Genomic DNA, 20,955 nt, shown 5'->3' on the forward strand with positions numbered 1-20,955 from the left:
TATCATTCAAAGTTGTTTTGTGTGCTTCGACAAATTCATCAAGAGATTCACCCTCATGTCCCATTGCCACACGAACAAACTGAGCCTCATCCTTGATCAATCCATCAGCCTGCATGAGTGGAGTTAGTTATGTTGCACTGGATGAAGATAAAATCATACAAACTCCAGAAAACATTACTGTTTGCACACGAAATTGGTAATGACAAGGGCACATCTAATAGCACAATGTAAAAATGGAAAAGGCGCCTATGCGAAAAGGCCTGATTTATTTACTTCCAAATATTATTTTAACAGTCAAATGCACATAGAAACACTGAATTTTGCAGAAAAAAAAAAGCCACGATGAACATATTTCACACAAACACAAATGGCATCCAAGTGAGTACTTAATGATCCCCCAGAGTGGAACCATTAGCATTTTTTGGCGTCTTATCGAAAGACCCGAATGTCCAATTTCAGTTAATTAGTCCTCATAACAATAAATACTAAAAACAAAACCGGGACACCATGTATGGTGTCATGGACACCATGTATGGTGTCATGGGTGTAGGAGTAGGGTTCATAAAGTTGAGCATGTAAGCTAGCTTGTTGAGTGGAGTCAAGAATAATATATATATACACACACACACTAAATATATACATATATATATATATATATATAGTACATACATTTATATATAGTACATACATTTAAATATATATCTTTACATAGATAGTTGTCCAGCCTATTGAACCTATTCTTTTTCCCACAATCCTTACAGCCATAGTTTAGTGAAATTTTATCAGCAATTGTAGGAATGATTCCATATATCCATTACATAAAAAGGTTAGATGATATTGTAAAAGAACAGTTTCCAAATGCTTTATATTGAAATTTAGGCAACTCATTTTCTTTTCTAGTATTAATTTGACACTAACAACTCTGAAGTCTAACATGCATTTGAAGTAATCTGAAACTCTTTTGCTCAAAAATAAAAAGTTCACTTGGGATTTTGCATATCATTTTTAATTACCTTAATGCCGCAAAGCAGGTAAGACTGCTCCTGGGAAAATAAATTGACACAAGGGTAGAGCCAAACCATTTTTCTTTATGTAACATGAACGTACCTCTTTCAGTTCATCTTCCTCAAAGTCCTCAATTGCAGGTTCAGCAAGCACTTTCCGCTTGACCCCCTTTTTCTTCTCCTTCTCTGCTTTTTCATCTAGAGGATACTTGCTATTATCATGTTCTAGCAAAGACAGAAGTTCCTTCCTAATCATTTCATCAGCCTGCTCAATTAGTGTAGGAGGAACAAAGGAGCTCTTATCTTCATCAGCTCTCATTAAGGAACTTCTTATTAGCTCTAGTGAAGCAATGGGAGGTCTAGGGAGCTCTCTCTGCAGTACTTTTGACCTTTTCCGGAGTAAAGCTTGTTGCCTTGCTTCTTCTTCGGCCTTCTCCCTTGCAATCCTATCAGACATGTCTTCTTCAATCTTCTCTTCTGGTGGTTCTTCATTTTCTTCATGAGGTTGTTGGACGACTATTTGGTACTCATTTTTGGGCTGAGGAAGGCTTTTCAAACCAGAAAGCAATTCTTTCTTTGAATTGAATTGCCCCAGTTTAGCATTATTGTGCATATCCATTTCTTCATTAATGCGTAGCTCATCCCTCATAGGAGTTCCTTTCGGGGTCATGCCATAAGAATCCCTTGAAGGTGTCATGCCAATTCTAGGAGTAAGGCCAGTGGCTCCAGGAGTCGCTGAAGGAGTTAAGAGTGGGTTTGGTGTTTGAACTTCCCTTTTCTTAGGAGTGACACCAGAAAAATCTGAGGGGTGCAACATAGGATTATCCCCTCCAAGTAATGGTGTCTGAGACTGAGTCAATCTTCGTTGATTTTCTGCTTCCATCATAATGGCATCTTGCTTAGTTGAAGGGGTTCTTTGAGGTGTTCGCATAGGAGTCATTGCATGCTGTGGTGTCTGGGCATAATTTGCAAGAAGAGCACGTGTTGCAGCATTCCCTTCGGATAGTTCATCACCCCCTAGTAGATCACTGGCAATACCTATCTTTGCTATGGCCTCCAATTCATGATCTGGAATCTGTGGTGCAGGAAGATTGAGTTTCGACCTCTTCCTCACTGCTTCTGGATCATTAAGTTTATTTGCATGCAATATGGCTGTAGGGGCATCCTGCCTTTCTGCAATTTTATTCCTTGCAATATCCTGCTTTCTTAGACGAGCTTCCTTATCGACTCTCCTTTCACCTTCTAGTTCTTCAATGGTAGTTGGAAACTTAGGTTGCTCTACAGGACGGTCTTCCTCAGCAACATCATAGAAACCTGGAGGAGGCTTCTTTTCAAAGGGTATTTCAGCATTGTAATCAATTCCTCTCCTTTTTCTCTTCCTTTGACGGGCATCTATTCCAGCAGCCTTCAGTTCTCTCCTTTTCTGTAAGGAAGCAAGCCTTCGAGCCTCTTCAAGCTGCTTTTCTCTAGCTTTCCTTTTAGCCTTCTTACCTCTTGTGTTTGCCAACCGAGCCCGTGCTTCAGACAACATTTCTTTCTCATCCTCGTCCATATCAACAGGATCAGGACGAGCAGGCTTTGATTCTGGATTAGGATCAATCTCTCCAGGCTTCAATTTTCTTGGATCATCATTAGGGTCATAGTTTTCATCCTTGGCACAAGCTGCATCGAGAAGCTTTTCATAGCGTTCAAGGCACTGGGATGGTGTACGGCCAACAATTGGCGCAATAGTCCTCCACTGAGTAGGCATGAGCTTTGCAAGGTGAAGAAGTTTCTCATCTTCTTCTCTAGTCCACTCAGTCTGGAAAAAATAAAGTGCAGCGAGGATGTTAATAAGTTGTTAAACTCAGATATAAGTTCCTACTAACAGCCTGAGGTAAATTGGAAAATCCGAGTACTTTCCACTTTCTCAGTTCAGAAAATCATTTTATGCTGATGATAAATGGAAAACCAGAAAAAGTTTGAAAAAGCCCAGAAAGAAATTTCTATACAGAAACTGGTTTCAGAAATTGTATCCCGAGTAAAGAAACCAAAAAGCAAACTCGGAGAAAGCCATAGCATGCTCACAAACCAGAACTTTTCTCATTCACAATGGAATAGGAAGAAAGGTAACAATTACCCACAAAGAAATAACAGTGACAGACATTACAAAGACAAATTGCATGGCGCATTAAACTAAGCAAGAACAAAGAGCCAAAACCAAGATACAATGAATACTATAAGGTACAAATAATCAAATGACACAGAAAGAATGATCATACATAAATAAACAAGGACACAGAAAGGATGGTCACAGCACTAACAACCATGCAAGAAAATTAAGTACGTGGAATCCAATAACATATCTCAAAGAATCCCAACTCCATACACCTAGAAACTATGAAGAGTATATTTGTTATGGTTGACTTGACGAAATCATTTACCAATTTGGTTTATCATAGACAGTGGAAAATGTATAATATTTTACTCCAATTTGGAGGAAAATAGCCTTTTTTAAAGAACGAGAAATACCAAAAGCAGCCTTGGAAGCTCGGGGATAATGGGCACGGCCATCTATCCTTCTCCACTAAAATAATATACTTAGTTTGCATGGCGCAGAGCTCGAACCTATGACTAAGCCACAAGTCCCTCAACTTTTGCTGCTTGAACTAAACCCCGGGGGCAATTTGGGGGAAAATAACTTTGGCACTAAATAGCAAAAGTAATTTTCCTTTTCAGAGACATTTAACTCGCATTCATATCACTTTTTCGAATCAACACTTGGACATTGTTTGTCAAAATACTCAAAAGAACACTAAAATCACTGTCCCCATACCCCATCCTGCACATTGCACTATGAGCATATCTCACCTACATTTATATACCCTACCAAATATTTATGAAAAATACTCCAAAATTAAACATTTCTCCAAAGAAAAATTACTACTCCTTCTATTTCAATTTATGTGAATTTATTTATTTTTTTAAAGAAATTAAAGAAAGAATGGAAGACTTTTGAAGCTAGTGGTCCAAAACAATCGGTATATTTAAGGGTACAATGGGTAAAGTTACATAATTTCCACATTTAGAAAGAGGTCTTTTTTTTTTAAAATGGACTAAAAGTGAAATAGGTTCATATAAATGAAAATAAATTTTTACAAAGAACTTTTTCCAAAATCAAAGAACAAATATTAACAGCATATAATACAGAAACCAAAAAAAAAAAACGGGAGAAAGCCATGGTATGCTCACATAGCAAAACTTTTCTCATTCAAATGGAATAGGAAGAAAAGATAATAGTTATCCACAAAGATATAACAGTGCTAGAATTACAAAGATACATTGCATGGCGCATTAAACTAAGCAAGAACTAAGAACCAAAACCAAGATACAATGAATGCTTCGAAGGTGTTAAATAACCAAATGGCACCGAAAAAATGGTCATATATAGATAAAAACAAGGGACACAGAAAGGATGGTCATATGTCACTAACAAAGTACGACGGATTCCAATTGCATATCTAAAAAACCCAACTTCAAACAACCAGAGACTACGAAGGGTATGTTTATTATGGTTGACTCTTTTTTATGATCGAAAAATCCGTTTGGGGCCAACCCTTAGGACCAATCGCAACCTTCGACACTCGGGGATAATGAGCCCGCCCCTCAACCTTAATTTGAATGGCACAAGGCTCGAAACTGTTACCTAAGTGGCTAAGTCATAAGTCCCTCAACCTTTTCCACATGATTCCACATGATATATTCCGACTTGGTTATCATGGATTGTGGAGAATGTTAAATACTTTACTCAAATTTGGAGGAAAATAACTTCCACACTAATAGCAGATGTCATTTTTCCATCTCAGAAATCTTCAACATGTATGCCATATCACTTGTTCGAATCAACACCTAGACATTGTTTGTCAAAAACTAGTACTCAAAAAAACCTAATATGATTATCCTCATACACTATCCTGCAGGCTCTCACTATGAGCATATGTGTCAAGTACTTTTACACCCTACTAAACCTTGAAAAAAGCTCCTGAAAATAATTTCCAAAGATAAAACATTTTCCACAAAAAAAAATATTACAACATCAGCTACTACACCTCGTCCTAAATAAGTCGAGGTCGGCTATATGAATCCTCACTAGCCATGTCACTCCATTAAACTTATCTCAGGCCAATATTACGAAAATATAAATAAAAAGTACTCATATTAGAAGTTATACATATTTTCCAAACATATAGATCTCTGGAGGGCTAAACCGCTACTATAAAGCATTAAACCTACAGCAAAAATTGCTAATGTCTAAAGCATATACTCAGCTAATATGTATCACCTAATAAAATTACGATTATAACAAATAAATAATTACATAAAACATTTTTCAAAGCTAATGAACAAATATTAACACCATATAATACAACAACAAGGTTAATCAATTTGAACATTATGGTTACAAGTTCGCTATCTTACTACATCCCGTTTGATTTACTAGGTTCAAAATCTATCATTTATACTTATTAATTGGATCTTTTAACATATATACAGGGATCCGCCCGTTCCGATCCTTGCCTACTAAACAGTTGCACCCCCGGATATGTATGTTGGGAGAACCCCATGATCCTTCTGTGTGGAAGGGAAGGAAGAACAAGGCGAACACAAATACTAAAAAGCGGTTCATGGGGACCCCGAAAAAAGGGGATAGAGAGCGCGGAACGGGCTTTCCAAGCATAAGACAATCCCTACCTATACATTCCATGGCATCAGACAAAGGCAATTTTGTCGTTGTTCTTAACCCCAGGCACACTTTCGTTCCCAATAATCTCCATTAAAAAACTATCATGATTTCCGAACGAACCGAGGGAGAGTCAGAGGCATGAAACAAGCTACTGGGGCAGATGCATCCATAAGTCCAACGCTACATCTGCCCACGCGTTATGAGCATGTCACCTACATTTTTATAACTATGGTGTCCTGGCCAGCTTGCACGCACCTGACTAACTCGGCCTGACTAATTTCAGGGGATACTATCAGCAACAAGTACCAAGACCAGATAACTCTGTCCACCAAGGCTTGGACAAATGGGGAAAAATCACCTAGTTTTTTTTTCCTCTGTTGAGAATTGAATGTGAGACTTCGTGATTCTTAACCCACTTCATTGACCACTAGGTCACACCGTTAGCTACCACGTCACCTACATCTATACCCTAACATCTATATTTATACCCTACCAAACATTGAAAAATTACTAATAACAAAACAATTTTCACATAACATTTATCAAAACCAATGAACAAACAGTAACAACATATATATAACACAGAAACAAGGTTAATTAACCAATTTAAAAAAAGAATAACTTGCCTTTTTAATGGAAGGATCGAGCCACTCATACCAGCGAGCTTTACACTGCTTTGCAGACTTTCGAACGAGTAAAGAAGAAATACGAGCCCATTGATTTTTCCCATACTTCATCACCGCCGCCTTTAGAATCTCGTCCTCCGTGTTCTTCCATACTCCTCCCTTTATCATAATCCTCATTTTTGCTGATTATTTCAGCCTCCCAAGGGAGACTCGGAGTAATCTAGGGTTTCGAAAGCTAACTCAAAAGATAAGCTCGCGCGGAGCTTTTAGTGTTTGAATGTGCTAAAATCTATACGCCGGTGAGGATAGGATTTTCCGATTTAGGGCATGGCGGCGTTTGTCGGTCTCCGACGAGAGGGATTTTTCGAACTTCCTTCAGTACTGAAGCTGATGAGATTGCACTATTATAATCTTCCGATGAATTCCAAATTCGACTTGAGCTGAGATTTGGATTGTAGTTTAGGTAGCTGGGCTCGGCTACTTTGGGCCCATCACTCAAATGTTGGGTTCAAAAATTCTCTATTTTTGGGGAAAGTGCACGGTTAACCACTAATAACATATGTATTTACTTTTTTACTTGTGGTATTAGTCGAGTGTCTTTCCTTTCATTTAACTATAATAGTGTTATTCTCGTACTTTTATATTTTTAGATTTTATTACTCTCTGGTTGCTTTTTTTCGGTTTTTCTTATTATTTTGTTGGTGTTACTGTTTCTTTGGTTTTTTTACTACTGCATTTCTTTCTCTATTATATTGTGATTGCTTGTGCAATATTTTTGTTTTGAGTCGAGGGTCTATCGATCGAGTCTCCTCACTTGCACAAGGTAGGAATAAGCCTATCTACACACTACTTTGTCTAGACCCTACTTATAAAATTAAAATGGATATGATATTATTGTTGTGCGACTAAATATGAAAGTTAACAAAATACTCTTACAATCGCAGAAATAACAAAAATATGTTTTTGTACATAAAATGTTAAACTTGCAACAAATCATGTCAGTGTACATGTCAATAAGGATAAATTGGAATTTGAAAATGAAATTATCTCTAAATAAAGAAGCGTATCAATCATTTATAACAAGATGCTTAGGAAAGACAAAAATTAAGGAAAAATCAATATTTTCTTATTGAAGTGAAAGATTCTTCACCCAAATTTAGCCCTTTTCTTTGGCTTGCGTGTCGACACGTGTATTCTATATGTTCCTTTTATTACTCCATCATCCTTCCACATTTGTTCTATAGTGTGACTTGTGTTGTGTGTAACTGGATATGAAATTTATCCGAAAGGAAGAAAAATGAGAAAAGATAATTTTACGAGTTTTTGGTTCACAAACTAATTATGCATAATTATAATTATAAAATCTCGCATAAGTTATACTATTATTACTAATGCAAAGTGTGATATTGGAAATGAAACGGATGCGAAATATCATAACTCCCTTTTTTTTTTTTTAATAATGCAGCAATCAAATAAATCCTAACAAGTATGCTGAAACTTACTACAAAATCGTGTCAAGTTGCATGTAAATAATGAGAAAATAGAAATTAAGAAAAGAATTAATTTTTAAATAAAGGAAGATGACAATCTTTTTTACATGCAAAAAAGAGTATCAAACATAGTAAGACGAAAAAAATAAATTTAAATAGTGTATACAGGGCTCAATTAGATTACCATGACTTTTTATTATCCTTAAGTTTTGAAGTTGTAATACTATAATTTAATTTGGAAAGTCATTTTTTAAATATTAAAATAGCACCTTTTTTGAGTGTGTAATAGATGGAAGAAGATATGTTTTGAAACTTTAGTGGCTGCATTGTATGAGCTACATCTGAGCTGGAAGATAAAGAGCAAGAAAAGTAGGTTCCAATGAATCTTGGAAATATGAGTTTAATGTGGGCTATTCATTCTATCTTTTGGGCCCACAACCATAAAGCATACTTAAAAAAATGGGATTTTTACCTTCCTATACCATATATAAAATATTATTATCAAAAATGTGCATAGTTTCATATTTACCCGCCATGTTTACAGTTATTCTACAAAAATTATACCATTCATTAAATACCAATTATTAGGAGTTGATTCCTTCCTAATTATGCGCGCTACAAATCTGGAACTAAATATTCTTCTAGATATTCCTATTTAGACGCGCTACAATTATGGAAGTAAAAATTCTTTCAGATATTTTATTAAATAAGGAATCATTGTAGCATAAAAATTCTTCTACAATTCAAAAACGAATTGATTATTCTTCTACAATTCACAAATCAAAAACGACTAAATCTTCTACAGTTCTTCTACATCAAACGCAATTATGTCCAAATTTCAGTAATACAAAGCAAAGGAAAAGAGAGCAGCAATTCCACCATTGACAGCCATTAAAAAGCTTGAAAGCTTTAAATTCAAATTTGGGTTTTCAAAAATCATTATTTGTTTGGATTGGGTGTTATTGAAAATAATTGAAAATATGGTTTGGAGTTTATATCTCAATTTTGAGGGGTTTTGGTGAAGATTAGACTTGGTTTTGACTGAATTTCAGGTTGAAACTCGAAGAAGAAGAAGAAGAAGAAGAAGAAGAAGAAGAAGAAGAAGAAGAAGAAGAAGAAGAAGACGTATATTGCAGAAATCGTAGAAAAATTGTAGATTGTTGTTTATTTATTTTTCTTTTATTCATTTTACTTATTGTATGAAAGTTGAACAACATTGTATAAGAATTATATTTAAGTGGATGATTTAGTACTGTTTTGGACAAAAATATGAATAAAAATATGTGAAACATACATTTCAGGGGAAGCATGTTGAGTCCAAATATGTACCCAGTTTGTAGATATTTTATAGATAAATTGTAGATTATTTGTATTCTGATTGTAGATGCTTTATTTTCTATTTTCACAAATAAAAAAACGACTAAAACTTCTACAAATCTTCTGAAAATGCAATTATGTCAAAAATCCCAATTATGCTACAATTGAATAGGAATTGGGATATGAAAATTTAATGTACCCAGTTTGTATATAATTTGTAGATTATTTGTATTCTGATTGTAGATGCTTTGTTTTCTGTTTTCACATATCAAAAACGACTAAAACTTCTACAAATCTTCTGGAAAAAACGCAATTATGTTGAAAATCCCAATTATGCTACAATCGAATGGAAATTGGGATATTAAAATTCAATGTACCCAGTTTGTAGATATTTTGTAGATAATTTGTAGAAACATTGAAAATCTGTATTTTCATATTAATTTTTCAAATGATATGTAGTTTTGTTGTAGATTAAATGTAGAAAACAAGTCATTGTGAGTCTTATTTGACTCATTCCTCACATTCAACCTATTCTACAAATTCACGCCTCTTTAAATACAATACAACCATACTTTCTTGAATCCAAACAAATAATGATTTTTCCAAACCCAAATTTGAATTCAAAGCTTCAAAGCTTTTTAATGGTTGTCAAAGCTTCAAAGATTATTTGTATTCTGATTGTAGATGCTTTATTTTCTGTTTTCACAAATAAAAATGGCTAAAACTTCTACAAATCTTCTGAAAAAACGCAATTATATCAAAAATTCCAATTATGCTACAATTGAATGGGAATTGGGATATAAAAATTCAATGTACCCAGTTTGTAGATATTTTGTAGATAAATTGTAGATTATTTGTATTCTAATTGTAGATGCTTTATTTTCTGTTTTCACAAATCAAAAACGACTAATACTTTTACAAATCTTCTGCAAAAAATGCAATTATGTCGAAAATTCCAATTAAACTATAATTGAATGGGAATTGGGATATTAAAATTCAATATACCCAGTTTGTAGATATTTAGTAGATAAATTGTAGATTATTTGTATTCCGATTGTAGATGCTTTGTTTCTGTTTTCACAAATCAAAAATGACTAAAACTTTTATACTAATTACTTGATCGCGTAAAGAAATTAGACACGTATGCCATTCATTATTCTTTTCGAAACTCATTTTGAAGATACGAATTACCTAATTTATTTTTGAAGATCATTAAGCTCGACCAGTTACTTGATATCGTTTTCTGCAAATTTCTGTAAGGTACGTACTTTGTCGACACATTTTTGGAAGGACCAAGAAAAGAGTTCCTCTGAAGACAAATAAGAACTAAAGAATTTCTCTAAAATATAACTTTAGTTACATGATATGCCAGCGAAGTATGTTGATGCTAACTCTCTTGATAGTGGTGGTACTCCTAAATGACAAACTGATTTGGTGACATTTGAGGACGTGTATTTTGCTAGCTTCTTCATGGTACCTGCAATTATTGCCGATCTATATTTTGCAACAAAAAAATTGATGAATGAGAGCACCGGTTCTACAAGTGCAATGCATTTGGTTGAAGTACTTTTGAAGCTGAAAATGGAAAATCTATTATAAATATCTTTATCATAATCATTGGCATAACTGCACATCTTTGTGTATGGGATCGGGGAGTAAGTTCCGAGTTCATGGCTTTAATAGTTTCTACAGAGTACATGATTCTTTTTAGGTAAAATACATAAACGGCCCCTCCAAGTTATCCACAACGGTCAGTTGAACACCTCAACTGAGACTATTTTCAATTAAACACTTCAAGTGGCTATTAAGTAGGTCAAGTAAACACTTTGCGCTGACATGGCAAATCAATTGTGTCTCACTACAAATTGAGCGCGTGGGGACATGAATTGTGTTCTTTTATTTTTCTTTTTCTTTTTTTAGTTTAAAAAATAACCTTTATTTTTGTGGACCCACATACCTTTCTTTACTTCCCCTTCTTCAAACCCTATCGCCGGCTGCAGTTGTTTGTGAAATCAAGGACCAAAAATGGCCAAGTCGAAGAATCACACAGCTCACAATCAGTCGTACAAGGCTCACAGGAATGGAATCAAGAAACCCAGGAAACACCGTCACAGATCCAGCAAAGGGATGGATCCCAAGTTCTTGAGGAACCAAAGGTATGCTAGGAAGCACAACAACAAGAACGTGGAATCTGCTAATGAAGAGTAAAAGAAGTTAGAGTAACAGGCCGCCTCTGTTTATTGCTCACTGTATTTTGATATTGGGATCTTTATCTTGGTTGTTTTGAAGTTTTAGCGGATACTCATTCGAACTAGTATTTTATCAAAAAAAAATGCACTTAACTTTGGATTCTTATGAAATTCAATGTTTTTATTTTTAGTTCTTAGAATCTTCAAGGTTCAATCTAAATTTTTCTTTGCCCAATTTTTTGCAGATGAAATGGTGGTCATGGGTTCAACTGATAAGGGGAAGGGTTTGAGAAAGCTGGGAAGAAGAGTTAGGGAATGAGGAACGCTAGTTTAGGAGAAGAAGTTTTTTTCTTTTTTAAATGTATTTTTTTGTTAATTACATGTGGCAAATTCTTATGGCAAAATTACACGTGTTTTTTTTGAATGGTTCATGTGCCATGTCATCGGCAAGTGCAACTCACGCATATGGCCTGCTGAACTCAGGTGTTTACTTGACCTACTTAATAGCCACTTGAAGTGTTTAACTGGAAGTAGTCCCAGTTGAGGTGTTCAACTGACCGTTCTGGACAACTTGGAGGGGCCATTTATGTATTTCGCCTTCTTTTTATGTTTAATAACAGTACATAAACGTGGGTGAGGGTGAGGGTTTGGGGGAGAGAAACGTGGGAGGGGTGAGATATACGGCACCTTGAATTAAGGAGGGATATACGCTGCATTAATTGTACCCTTAAAATACACTATGGTATAGAATTGGTAATTTGGTATACTAAGTGTACTTAAGTCAAACCTCAAACATTGAGGGTAATAAGGTTTCCTATGTGGCATAGGAATGTAAAAATTCCTATTTTTAATATATGCCTCTTATATGTTAATTGAGTAAAAATTGCATGGGGCACCCTATTTGGTCGCCCCCATTTAACCTATACCCATTTTTTTAAAAACTTTTAACTTGTACCCACTTCTTAAATAACTTCAGCCCCCTTTCTCCCCCTTCTTCTCCACCTTCGTTTTCTTCTTCTCAACAAAAGACAAAATGCAGAGCCTATTAAACAAACTTCACCTGCGTTACCTAGAGTCGCACTTGAATGCTGGCCTCTAAAATTACGATCTTGTTGGCTAAGCCTCTGTCTATTAAACAAACAAAGCAAATCCATGCTGCAATACTTGTTAACGGTCTGTTGAATCTTGAGTCCTCACTGTATTGGAAAAAAATTGAATTTACATATTGAAGATGACGTGTCATGACACGTGTATTGGTCAAATAGTTAAAGTACGATTATCAATCAAGAGGCACAGGCAACAACAGATACGGGGGAGAAGAAACTTAAAGAGGCACGAGTCACTACTCAAATGATACGAATCCCGTACCTATTTGAATCATTTAAAGCCCGAAGATCAGAAGAAATTAAAGAGATGAACCTGATAACGCAGAAGAGGCCAAATTCAATATTAAATGCCATATACGTTAGAGAATTTGTATTTAATATGAATGATTGTGTAACGTTTTATTTAATGTCATTTATTGCTCATAATTGCCCCATTAAGACAAAGGCATTACACATTCTCCTAGAGCCAACTATAAAAAGAGAAGGTCTCAGCATCTGAAGGACACAAAAAAATACTATTGGGATATCACTGAAATACAAAATTATTTACTGCTTTATTATTGCTCTAAAAAAATCTTTTATTATTTTTGTCTCCTGATTATCAGTAACCCGAATTTCTCTTTATTTCTAGCTTTGACCAAAGACTCAAATTTTTGGTTAAACAAATTGGTTCCGTTACCGGAAATCTGATAATCTATTCTTTTTAAGTTACATTCTACCTGTTGTTATCATCATGTCAAACAACAACGAAAACATTCAAGAAAATCAAACCCATCAATTGGATGGAGATCAACGTGATGATCTTTCCCCACAAGGCTCTCCACGTAGATCTCGAGAAGGCACTCCTAATGATCAGTCTGAACATTTTGAAGGGAGAGATGAAGTTTTACAAAAAGTAATTGATACACGGGTAGACAAATCTTTACAAGCTCTGATCAGTCGATTACCTGTTGCACCACCAACGCCGAATAACAACACATTGGAAAATCCCCGTTCTGGGCTGATTAATTCTGGTGATGGAGCAAGCCCCAGTGATTCACAGGAGGGAGAACCAGGTAATTCAACTAATTCTCATTTGCAAAATTTAGTACTAACCCTGCAAAAACAGCTTAAGGAACAAAATGAGCACATCGAGCAAATCCCTGGAGTTCCCCCTGTAATCAAAGGAGTGGATATTGATAAATACTCACAACAACCTTGGAAACCAAGTGCTGCTCCCCTTCCAATCCCTAAAAAGTTCAAAATGCCTGACATCCCAAAGTACGACGGCACAACAGACCCACGTGATCACGTAACTGCATTCACTACAGGCGTAAAAGGCAACGACTTGACCAAGCAAGAAGTTGAATCAGTATTGGTCAAGGAATTTGGAGAAACACTCACCAAGGGTGCATTAACCTGGTATTCTCTTTTACCTGAAATTTCTATAAACTCTTTTGCTGAGCTTGCAGATTCTTTTATTAAAACACACTCGGGAGCTCAAAAAGTTGAGAAAAGAATGGAGGATATTTTCAAAATCAAACAAGGGGACTCAGAGTTGCTCAGAGATTTTGTTGATAGATTCCAACGTGAAAGAATGACTTTACCTCGTGTACCTGATAATTGGGCTGCAATAGCTTTTGCAAGCAACTTAAATGACAAAAGTTCAGAAGCCACGAGAAGACTTAAAGAAAGCCTTCGAGAGTTCCCTGCAACCACGTGGAATGATGTTTATAACAGGTACAGTACGAAGTTGCGAATTGAGGAAGATACCGTACCTCGGTTTCATCATGAAGAAAGGAGCAGTTCCAGGAGGTCAGAAACCGAAAAAAGATCAGGTAAAAACAGGTACGATCCATACATGGGACCTGCAGGAAAAGACTCACGGTCGAAGCAGGATAATCAACGATATGATCAAAGATCGAGGAACAGGGAATCTGGTTCTTCATCAAAGTTCAGAAATGATCGAAACACTCAAGAGTCCCGTGATGACGACAGATATTTAAAGGCAAGATTCAGTGGTTATAATTTCAACGTAAGTACTTCCGAGCTCGTGGTTGTTTTAAGGAGTATGGGAGACAAGGTACGGTGGCCAAATGAGATGCGGTCAAATCCAAACAAGCGCAATCCAGACCATTGGTGTGAATTCCACAATGATCACGGGCATAAGACGTCAGAATGCAGATTCTTACAAAGTGAAGTGGACCATCTATTGAAACAAGGGTATTTCACTGAGTTATTTAGTGAGAAAGGTAAGCAAGCCTATATGAAAAATAGGCAAGAGCCACCAAAGCCCCCATCACCCAAGAAAATCGTTAATGTTATAAGTGGGGGAGAAGATATTTATAGTGTAACATATACAACTTCAAACAAGGTTTCTAAAGTAACAATTACACACGGGAAACGAGTACGGCAGGTTTTAGAAAACGAAAGTATCACTTTCGATGATGTAGATACAGAAGGAGTGTTGACCCCCCACAACGACGCACTGGTAATATCTTTACTTGTACATGACACTAATGTAAAACGAGTTTTGATTGATCCAGGAAGTTCCGTAAATATTATCCTACTAAGGGTATTGCGTGAGATGCAAGCTGAAGACAAAATGATACCGAAGGCGCATACCTTGTCGGGGTTTGACAATTCAAGTGTGGTAATAAAAGGAGAGGTTATTCTAACAACTTTTGCTGAAGATGTTGTTAAAGAAACCAAATTTCAGGTAGTAGATATGGAAATGGCTTATAATATGATCATGGGAAGACCATGGATCCATGATATGGATGCTGTCCCATCAACTCTACATCAAGTCATTAAATTCCCATCACCATGGGGAATTTGCCAAATTCGTAGAGATCAACATACAGCCAGGAGTATTAATGTTGTAACGGATACGAGCACTGTAAATGAAGAGAAATAGCAATTACAGGAAACAATTGAGGGTATCACGGTTCAAACCTCAACTGAGCAAGGACGGACAGATGTAGACTCGAGACCTGATACAATTCAAGAGCCTGAAGAGAATGAAAATATCAAAACAACAATTAAAGAACTCGAAGCTGTGATATTATTTGAGCAATGGCCTGAACGGAAGGTTTATGTTGGAGCCAATTTAAGCTCAGACATGCGAGGTATGTTAATTAAATTTCTAAAAGCTAACGTGGACTGTTTTGCTTGGTCCCATGCTGATATGACAGGGATACCACCGGATGTGATGACTCACAAGCTAAATGAAGACCCATCATTCACACCAGTAAAGCAAAAGAAAAGAAAGCAAGGAGCTTTCAAAAATCAGGTGATTCAAGATGAGGTCCAAAAGTTGTTAAAAATTGGGTTCATCCGTGAGGTAAAGTATCCTAACTGGTTAGCTAACACAGTTGTGGTACCTAAAAAGAATGGTAAGTGGCGAGTTTGTGTAGATTATACAGATCTTAACATAGCTTGTCCCAAAGATTCTTTTCCTTTACCGTATATAGATCAGTTAATTGATGCGACTGTAGGGCATGAACTTTTAAGTTTTTTAGATGCATATTCAGGTTACAACCAAATCAAAATGGATCCGAGTGATGAAGAGAAAACTTCTTTCATCACAGACAGGGGGACTTACTATTATAAAGTAATGCCCTTTGGTCTCAAAAATACTGGAGCAACCTATCAAAGGTTGGTCACTAAAATGTTCCAGGAACATTTAGGAAAAACCATGGAGGTATATATAGACGATATGCTCGTCAAAATCCAGCATTCTCATGATCACATCTCTCATTTATCTGTCACATTTCAAATTTTACGAAAGTTTAATATGAAACTCAATCCAGAAAAATGCGCATTTGGGGTCGCATCAGGTAAGTTTTTGGGTTTTCTTGTTTCTAACCGTGGTATTGAGGTAAATCCTTCACAGATCAAAGCAATAGAGGAAATCCCTGAAGTGCTTACGAGTTAAAAAAGAAGTTCAAAGGTTAACGGGAAGAATTGCAGCTTTGGGGAGATTTATTTCCAAGTCTTCAGAAAAATGTTTTAAATTTTTCTCCGCACTCAAAAAGCAAGATCATTTTGAATGGAACGAAGATTTTCAACAAGCACTTAGGAATTTGAAAGCTTACTTGTCAAATCCACCGTTATTGGCAAAACCAAAGGAAGGAGAAAAACTACTTATCTATTTGGCCGTATCAGAAGTTGCGATGCAGAAACACGATATCCGCAACTAGAAAAGTTAGCATTTGCTTTGATCATGGCATCTAGAAAATTAAGACCTTACTTTCAATGTCATCCCATTGCTGTAGTTACTGCTTTTCCATTACGAAACATTCTGCATAAACATGAATTATCAGGAAGGTTAGCAAAATGGGCTATAGAATTAAGTGAATACGAAATCACTTATCAACCTAGGACTGCTATAAAATCTCAAGTATTAGCTGATTTCGTAGCTGATTTTAGTCAGGGGATACAATTAGGAGCAGAAAAAGACTTACAAGTTTTTAATGGTGCAAACCCAGGGACATGGGTTTTATTCACTGATGGTTCATCTAATGTAAAAGGTGCAGGCCTAGGGATAATTCTCATACCACCTACGGGCGAAACCATTAGACAGGCTATAAAATGTCATTCTATAACTAACAATGAAGCAGAGTATGAAGCTATGATTTCATGTTTAGAATTGGCACGAGAACTCGGCATAACACAGATTATAATCAAGAGTGATTCTCAACTCGTGGTCAATCAAATGCTGGGGACTTATACAACTAGGGAAACACGAATGCAAGAATACCTACAAAAGGTACGGGATTTAATAAAGCAATTTCAAACTTGGAAGGTGATGCAGATCCCAAGAGATGAAAATGTGGAGGCAGATGCTTTAGCTAATCTCGCATCTGCAGCAGACGTAGCAAACGACGCAAATGCTTCAGTCGTACATTTATTTCATTCCGTTCTCTAACCTGATAAGAACGAGGTAAATTTTAATCATTTAACATGGGATTGGAGAAACGAAATTGTTGCTTTTTCTACAGCACGGAACCATACCTGATGACAAAAGGAAAGCTCATGCACTTCGCAAAAAAGCTGCTCATTATTGTTTACATCAAGGAAATCTTTATCGGAAAATGTTTGGTGGACCTTTAGCAAGGTGTCTCGGACCTTCCCAAACGGAATACGTCATGAGGGAAATACACGAAGGACATTGCGAGAATCACGCAGGAGGAAGGTCGTTGGTAAAAACATTGATAAGGGCAGGTTATTACCGGCCTAACAAGGAGGAGGAAGCAGAAGGTTTCGTAGCCAAATGTGACAAATGTCAAAGGTATGGTAATAATATGCATAGGCCAGCGGAGCTGCTACATCCAGTTATAGCACCGTGGCCCTTTATGAAATGGGGGATGGATATCGTGGGACCATTACCACAGGCAAAAGGTCAGGTAAAGTTTCTACTTGTACTCACTGATTATTTCACTAAGTGGGTAGAAGCAAGAGCATTTAAATAGGTACGAGAAAAGGAAGTCAAGGACTTCATATGGAGGAATATAGTATGCCGCTTTGGAGTACCAAAGGAGATCGCGTGTGATAATGGACCGCAATACATAGGAGCCCAAATCACAGAATTTTTTCAAAGTTGGCAAATCAAAAGGATAACATCCACACCGTACCATCCAGTAGGTAATGGGCAAGCAAAATCCACAAACAAGGTCATTATCAATAACTTGAGGAAACAGTTACAGGATTCAAAAGGTAATTGGCCTGAGGTACTAACTGGGGTCTTATGGGCTTATCGTACAACGACAAAGACAAGCACGGGAGAAACACCATTTTCAATGGTTTATGGTGCAGAAGCCTTAATTCCAGTTGAAATAGGAGAATCGAGCACACGGTACGTTCAAGCAACGGAGGAATCAAATGATGAAGAGATGCAGGTGAACCTTGATTTGCTCGAAGGCAGGAGAGAAGCTGCATTAATAAGGATTGCAGCACAAAAGCAAGTCATTGAACGGTATTATAACCGGAAAGCGCGTCTCAGATTCTTTAAAATTGGGGACTTCGTGCTTAAGAAGGTTTTCAATCCACGAAGGCTGCTAACTCTGGAAAGCTAAGTCCAACATGGGAAGGACCCTACAGAGTTCGCCAAATTACAAGAAAATGAACATACGAGTTGGAAACGATGGATGGGAAAATTCTACCATCACATTGGAACGCTGTCCATCTGAAGAGATATTACTTCTGAGAGAGTACCCACTGTCAGGTATCGCCATGTTAAAATTTTTCTTTGAATTGTTAAAATTTTACTAACGATTTTAGATGCTAGGCAAAACGCTAACCCGTACCAAATGATGAGTCACGACCTGTACGGCAAAATAGAATACTCTAAAAATTCCCGGCCCCGGGTTACAATTAATTTGATGAAAACACAAACGGGTTAAGCAGTCTTCATCTATAATCATACTTCCGAGTCCCGTATGTTTTTCTGTTTCAGGAAAAGGACCAAACTGAGAGAAACAAACAAGTGCTCGAGGCTTCATACTTCATCGCTCAAACACTTGGGGGACTACATATTATACACAGATATGTGCGGAAAAACAGATACGTATGCGTACAATTGAACAAAAATCGAACAAGATTATGCAAGATTTAAAGAAAAATCAAGCTGCAAAGAGACAAGTGTTGAGCAAAAGTTACGGAGTTTCAGCATTCATCATAGTGTTCTTTCCCATTAAAGCAAAAGGAAGATCTATGTCATCATAGTGTTTTTCTTATGAGAACAACGGAGTCACCTCTCAAACCCTTCCTAACACATGAAGATAGGGTCATGACTATGTACTGAAACGGGTTATAAGGAAAAACCTTGTCTAATTTATTTTTATTTCGTAAAAATTTGTTACAAGAAAAACAGTTACGAGAAAGTTATAGATGTATTTTAAATACGTGTAATATTCAAAAGCTTGTCAAGGTTCATGAATAAAAACTTGTCTAAGTTATTAAACAAAACATGTGTGTTCCTATTTCTTTTCATCGTATTATAACACCATTATGAAGTTGAGACGTCTTCTTCATTAAATGTCGATAAATATAAAAGGGCCCTCTTTTATAAACCTCATGTTAATAAGTCATGAGAATAATCATAAAGCATTTTCAAAGGATAAAAATGCTAAACTATTCTCTAAGTCCTAAAGAAATGAAAAAGGCAAGAATAGAACATACACTACAACAAAAAGGAGATTTAGCGACAATTATGTAGTAGCAATAAATAAATTGCCGTTAATTTATTCACAGAAGGCAAATATTAACGGCCAATAAATATTAACCGGTAATTAGTATACTTTTAGTGGCCATTCAAGAGAATAGACGGTAAAACTATTATTTGTACTTTTAATATTGCCTCCAATTTCAATTTTCGCTAAATCATCTCCCGCCTAAATATATACCCTCTCAATTTAGCCTAAGAACTACAAAAAAAAAAGGTCTGTGTTATGAAAGAATAAAAGTAGAAGAACAATATTGCAGAGAAAGAGAGAGAGAGGGAATTCTTATTGAATTTTGGGATGAATTACAATGGAATAGAACCCTCTATTTATAGGGAGAGGGCGACTTAGCCACCAAGTAATAAACCCTAGAATCTCCCTAAATATAGACATTCACCATAAATAAAATTCTATTTATAACACTCCCCCTTGAATGTCTATTCAACAGATAATGTGCCTCGTTAAAACCTTAACTAAAATAAAACCCAATGGGAAAAAAAAATCTAGAAAAGGAAAAAGAGTACACATATCTAATGATACGCCTTTTGGGTTCCTCGTTAAAAACCTTGCAAGGAAAACCCAGTGGGACAAAACCTTGTAAGGGAAAAAGAGTACAACGCGTATTAACTCCCCCTGATGAGAGCATCAATTCACATCCTTAAGCATTTGCATTCCAATCTTGTGCACCATCTTCAAAAGATCTTTGGTAGAGATTTGATAAACAAATCAGCCATATTAACTTGAATGAATATATTGCACCTTGAAATCATCATTCTTGATAGATATATAATGTCTTCATATAATGTCGTGAAATGGCTCTTCAATATCTCCATAGAGATTCTCGCTATCGTATTGTCATGCTTATAATTATAGCAAGATACATATATGCACAAATTGCACTGAGGATGTGGTACTTCAAGATCAAGAATTGTATATGCTTCAAGCAACTTAAATCCTTCATGGATTGTCGAATAAGTTAAGTCATGTAAGCCATATAATAGACTTTAGATGCATATCAAGTTTTCATGTCATGCTAGACATATAAGATATCGAAAACTGATTGCACATACCATTGACTTTATACTTTCAAGTGTTTGAACTACATGCATGCATGTTCAAAACTACATGTCTTTCATATGAAACCAATTCTATTCGAAATTGTTTCACCAGACTTAAGATCCTCATATATATTTAGCGGTATCATAGACGTCGTCGACGAACATTTTATATCGGTTCCAACCTTCTTATTTTTCATAAAGACATAACATAGAGATCTCTTCATTCATATATTCAGGTAC

The 20,955-nt window shown here is 36.1% G+C and overlaps 2 protein-coding genes across 2 annotated transcripts; one reads left to right on the forward strand and one right to left on the reverse strand.

The window, feature by feature from the left end:
- On the reverse strand, positions 1-6,782 carry LOC109233146 (cell division cycle 5-like protein; the record flags this gene model as incomplete). The annotated part of the gene is given in 3 exon segments (XM_019398923.1): positions 1-109; positions 1,108-2,805; positions 6,354-6,782. Coding segments are annotated over 3 exon segments (1,984 nt in total), but the record flags the coding sequence as incomplete, so codon positions are not given.
- Positions 11,149-11,382, forward strand: LOC109233872 (60S ribosomal protein L29-2-like). Its single transcript, XM_019399724.1, has one exon. It carries the CDS (start codon positions 11,186-11,188, stop codon positions 11,366-11,368), a length of 183 nt encoding a protein of 60 aa, XP_019255269.1. The 5' UTR covers positions 11,149-11,185; the 3' UTR covers positions 11,369-11,382.

The sequence above is a fragment of the Nicotiana attenuata genome, chromosome 10 (genome assembly GCF_001879085.1).
Source record: "Nicotiana attenuata strain UT chromosome 10, NIATTr2, whole genome shotgun sequence".
Taxonomy (NCBI): Eukaryota; Viridiplantae; Streptophyta; class Magnoliopsida; order Solanales; family Solanaceae; genus Nicotiana; species Nicotiana attenuata.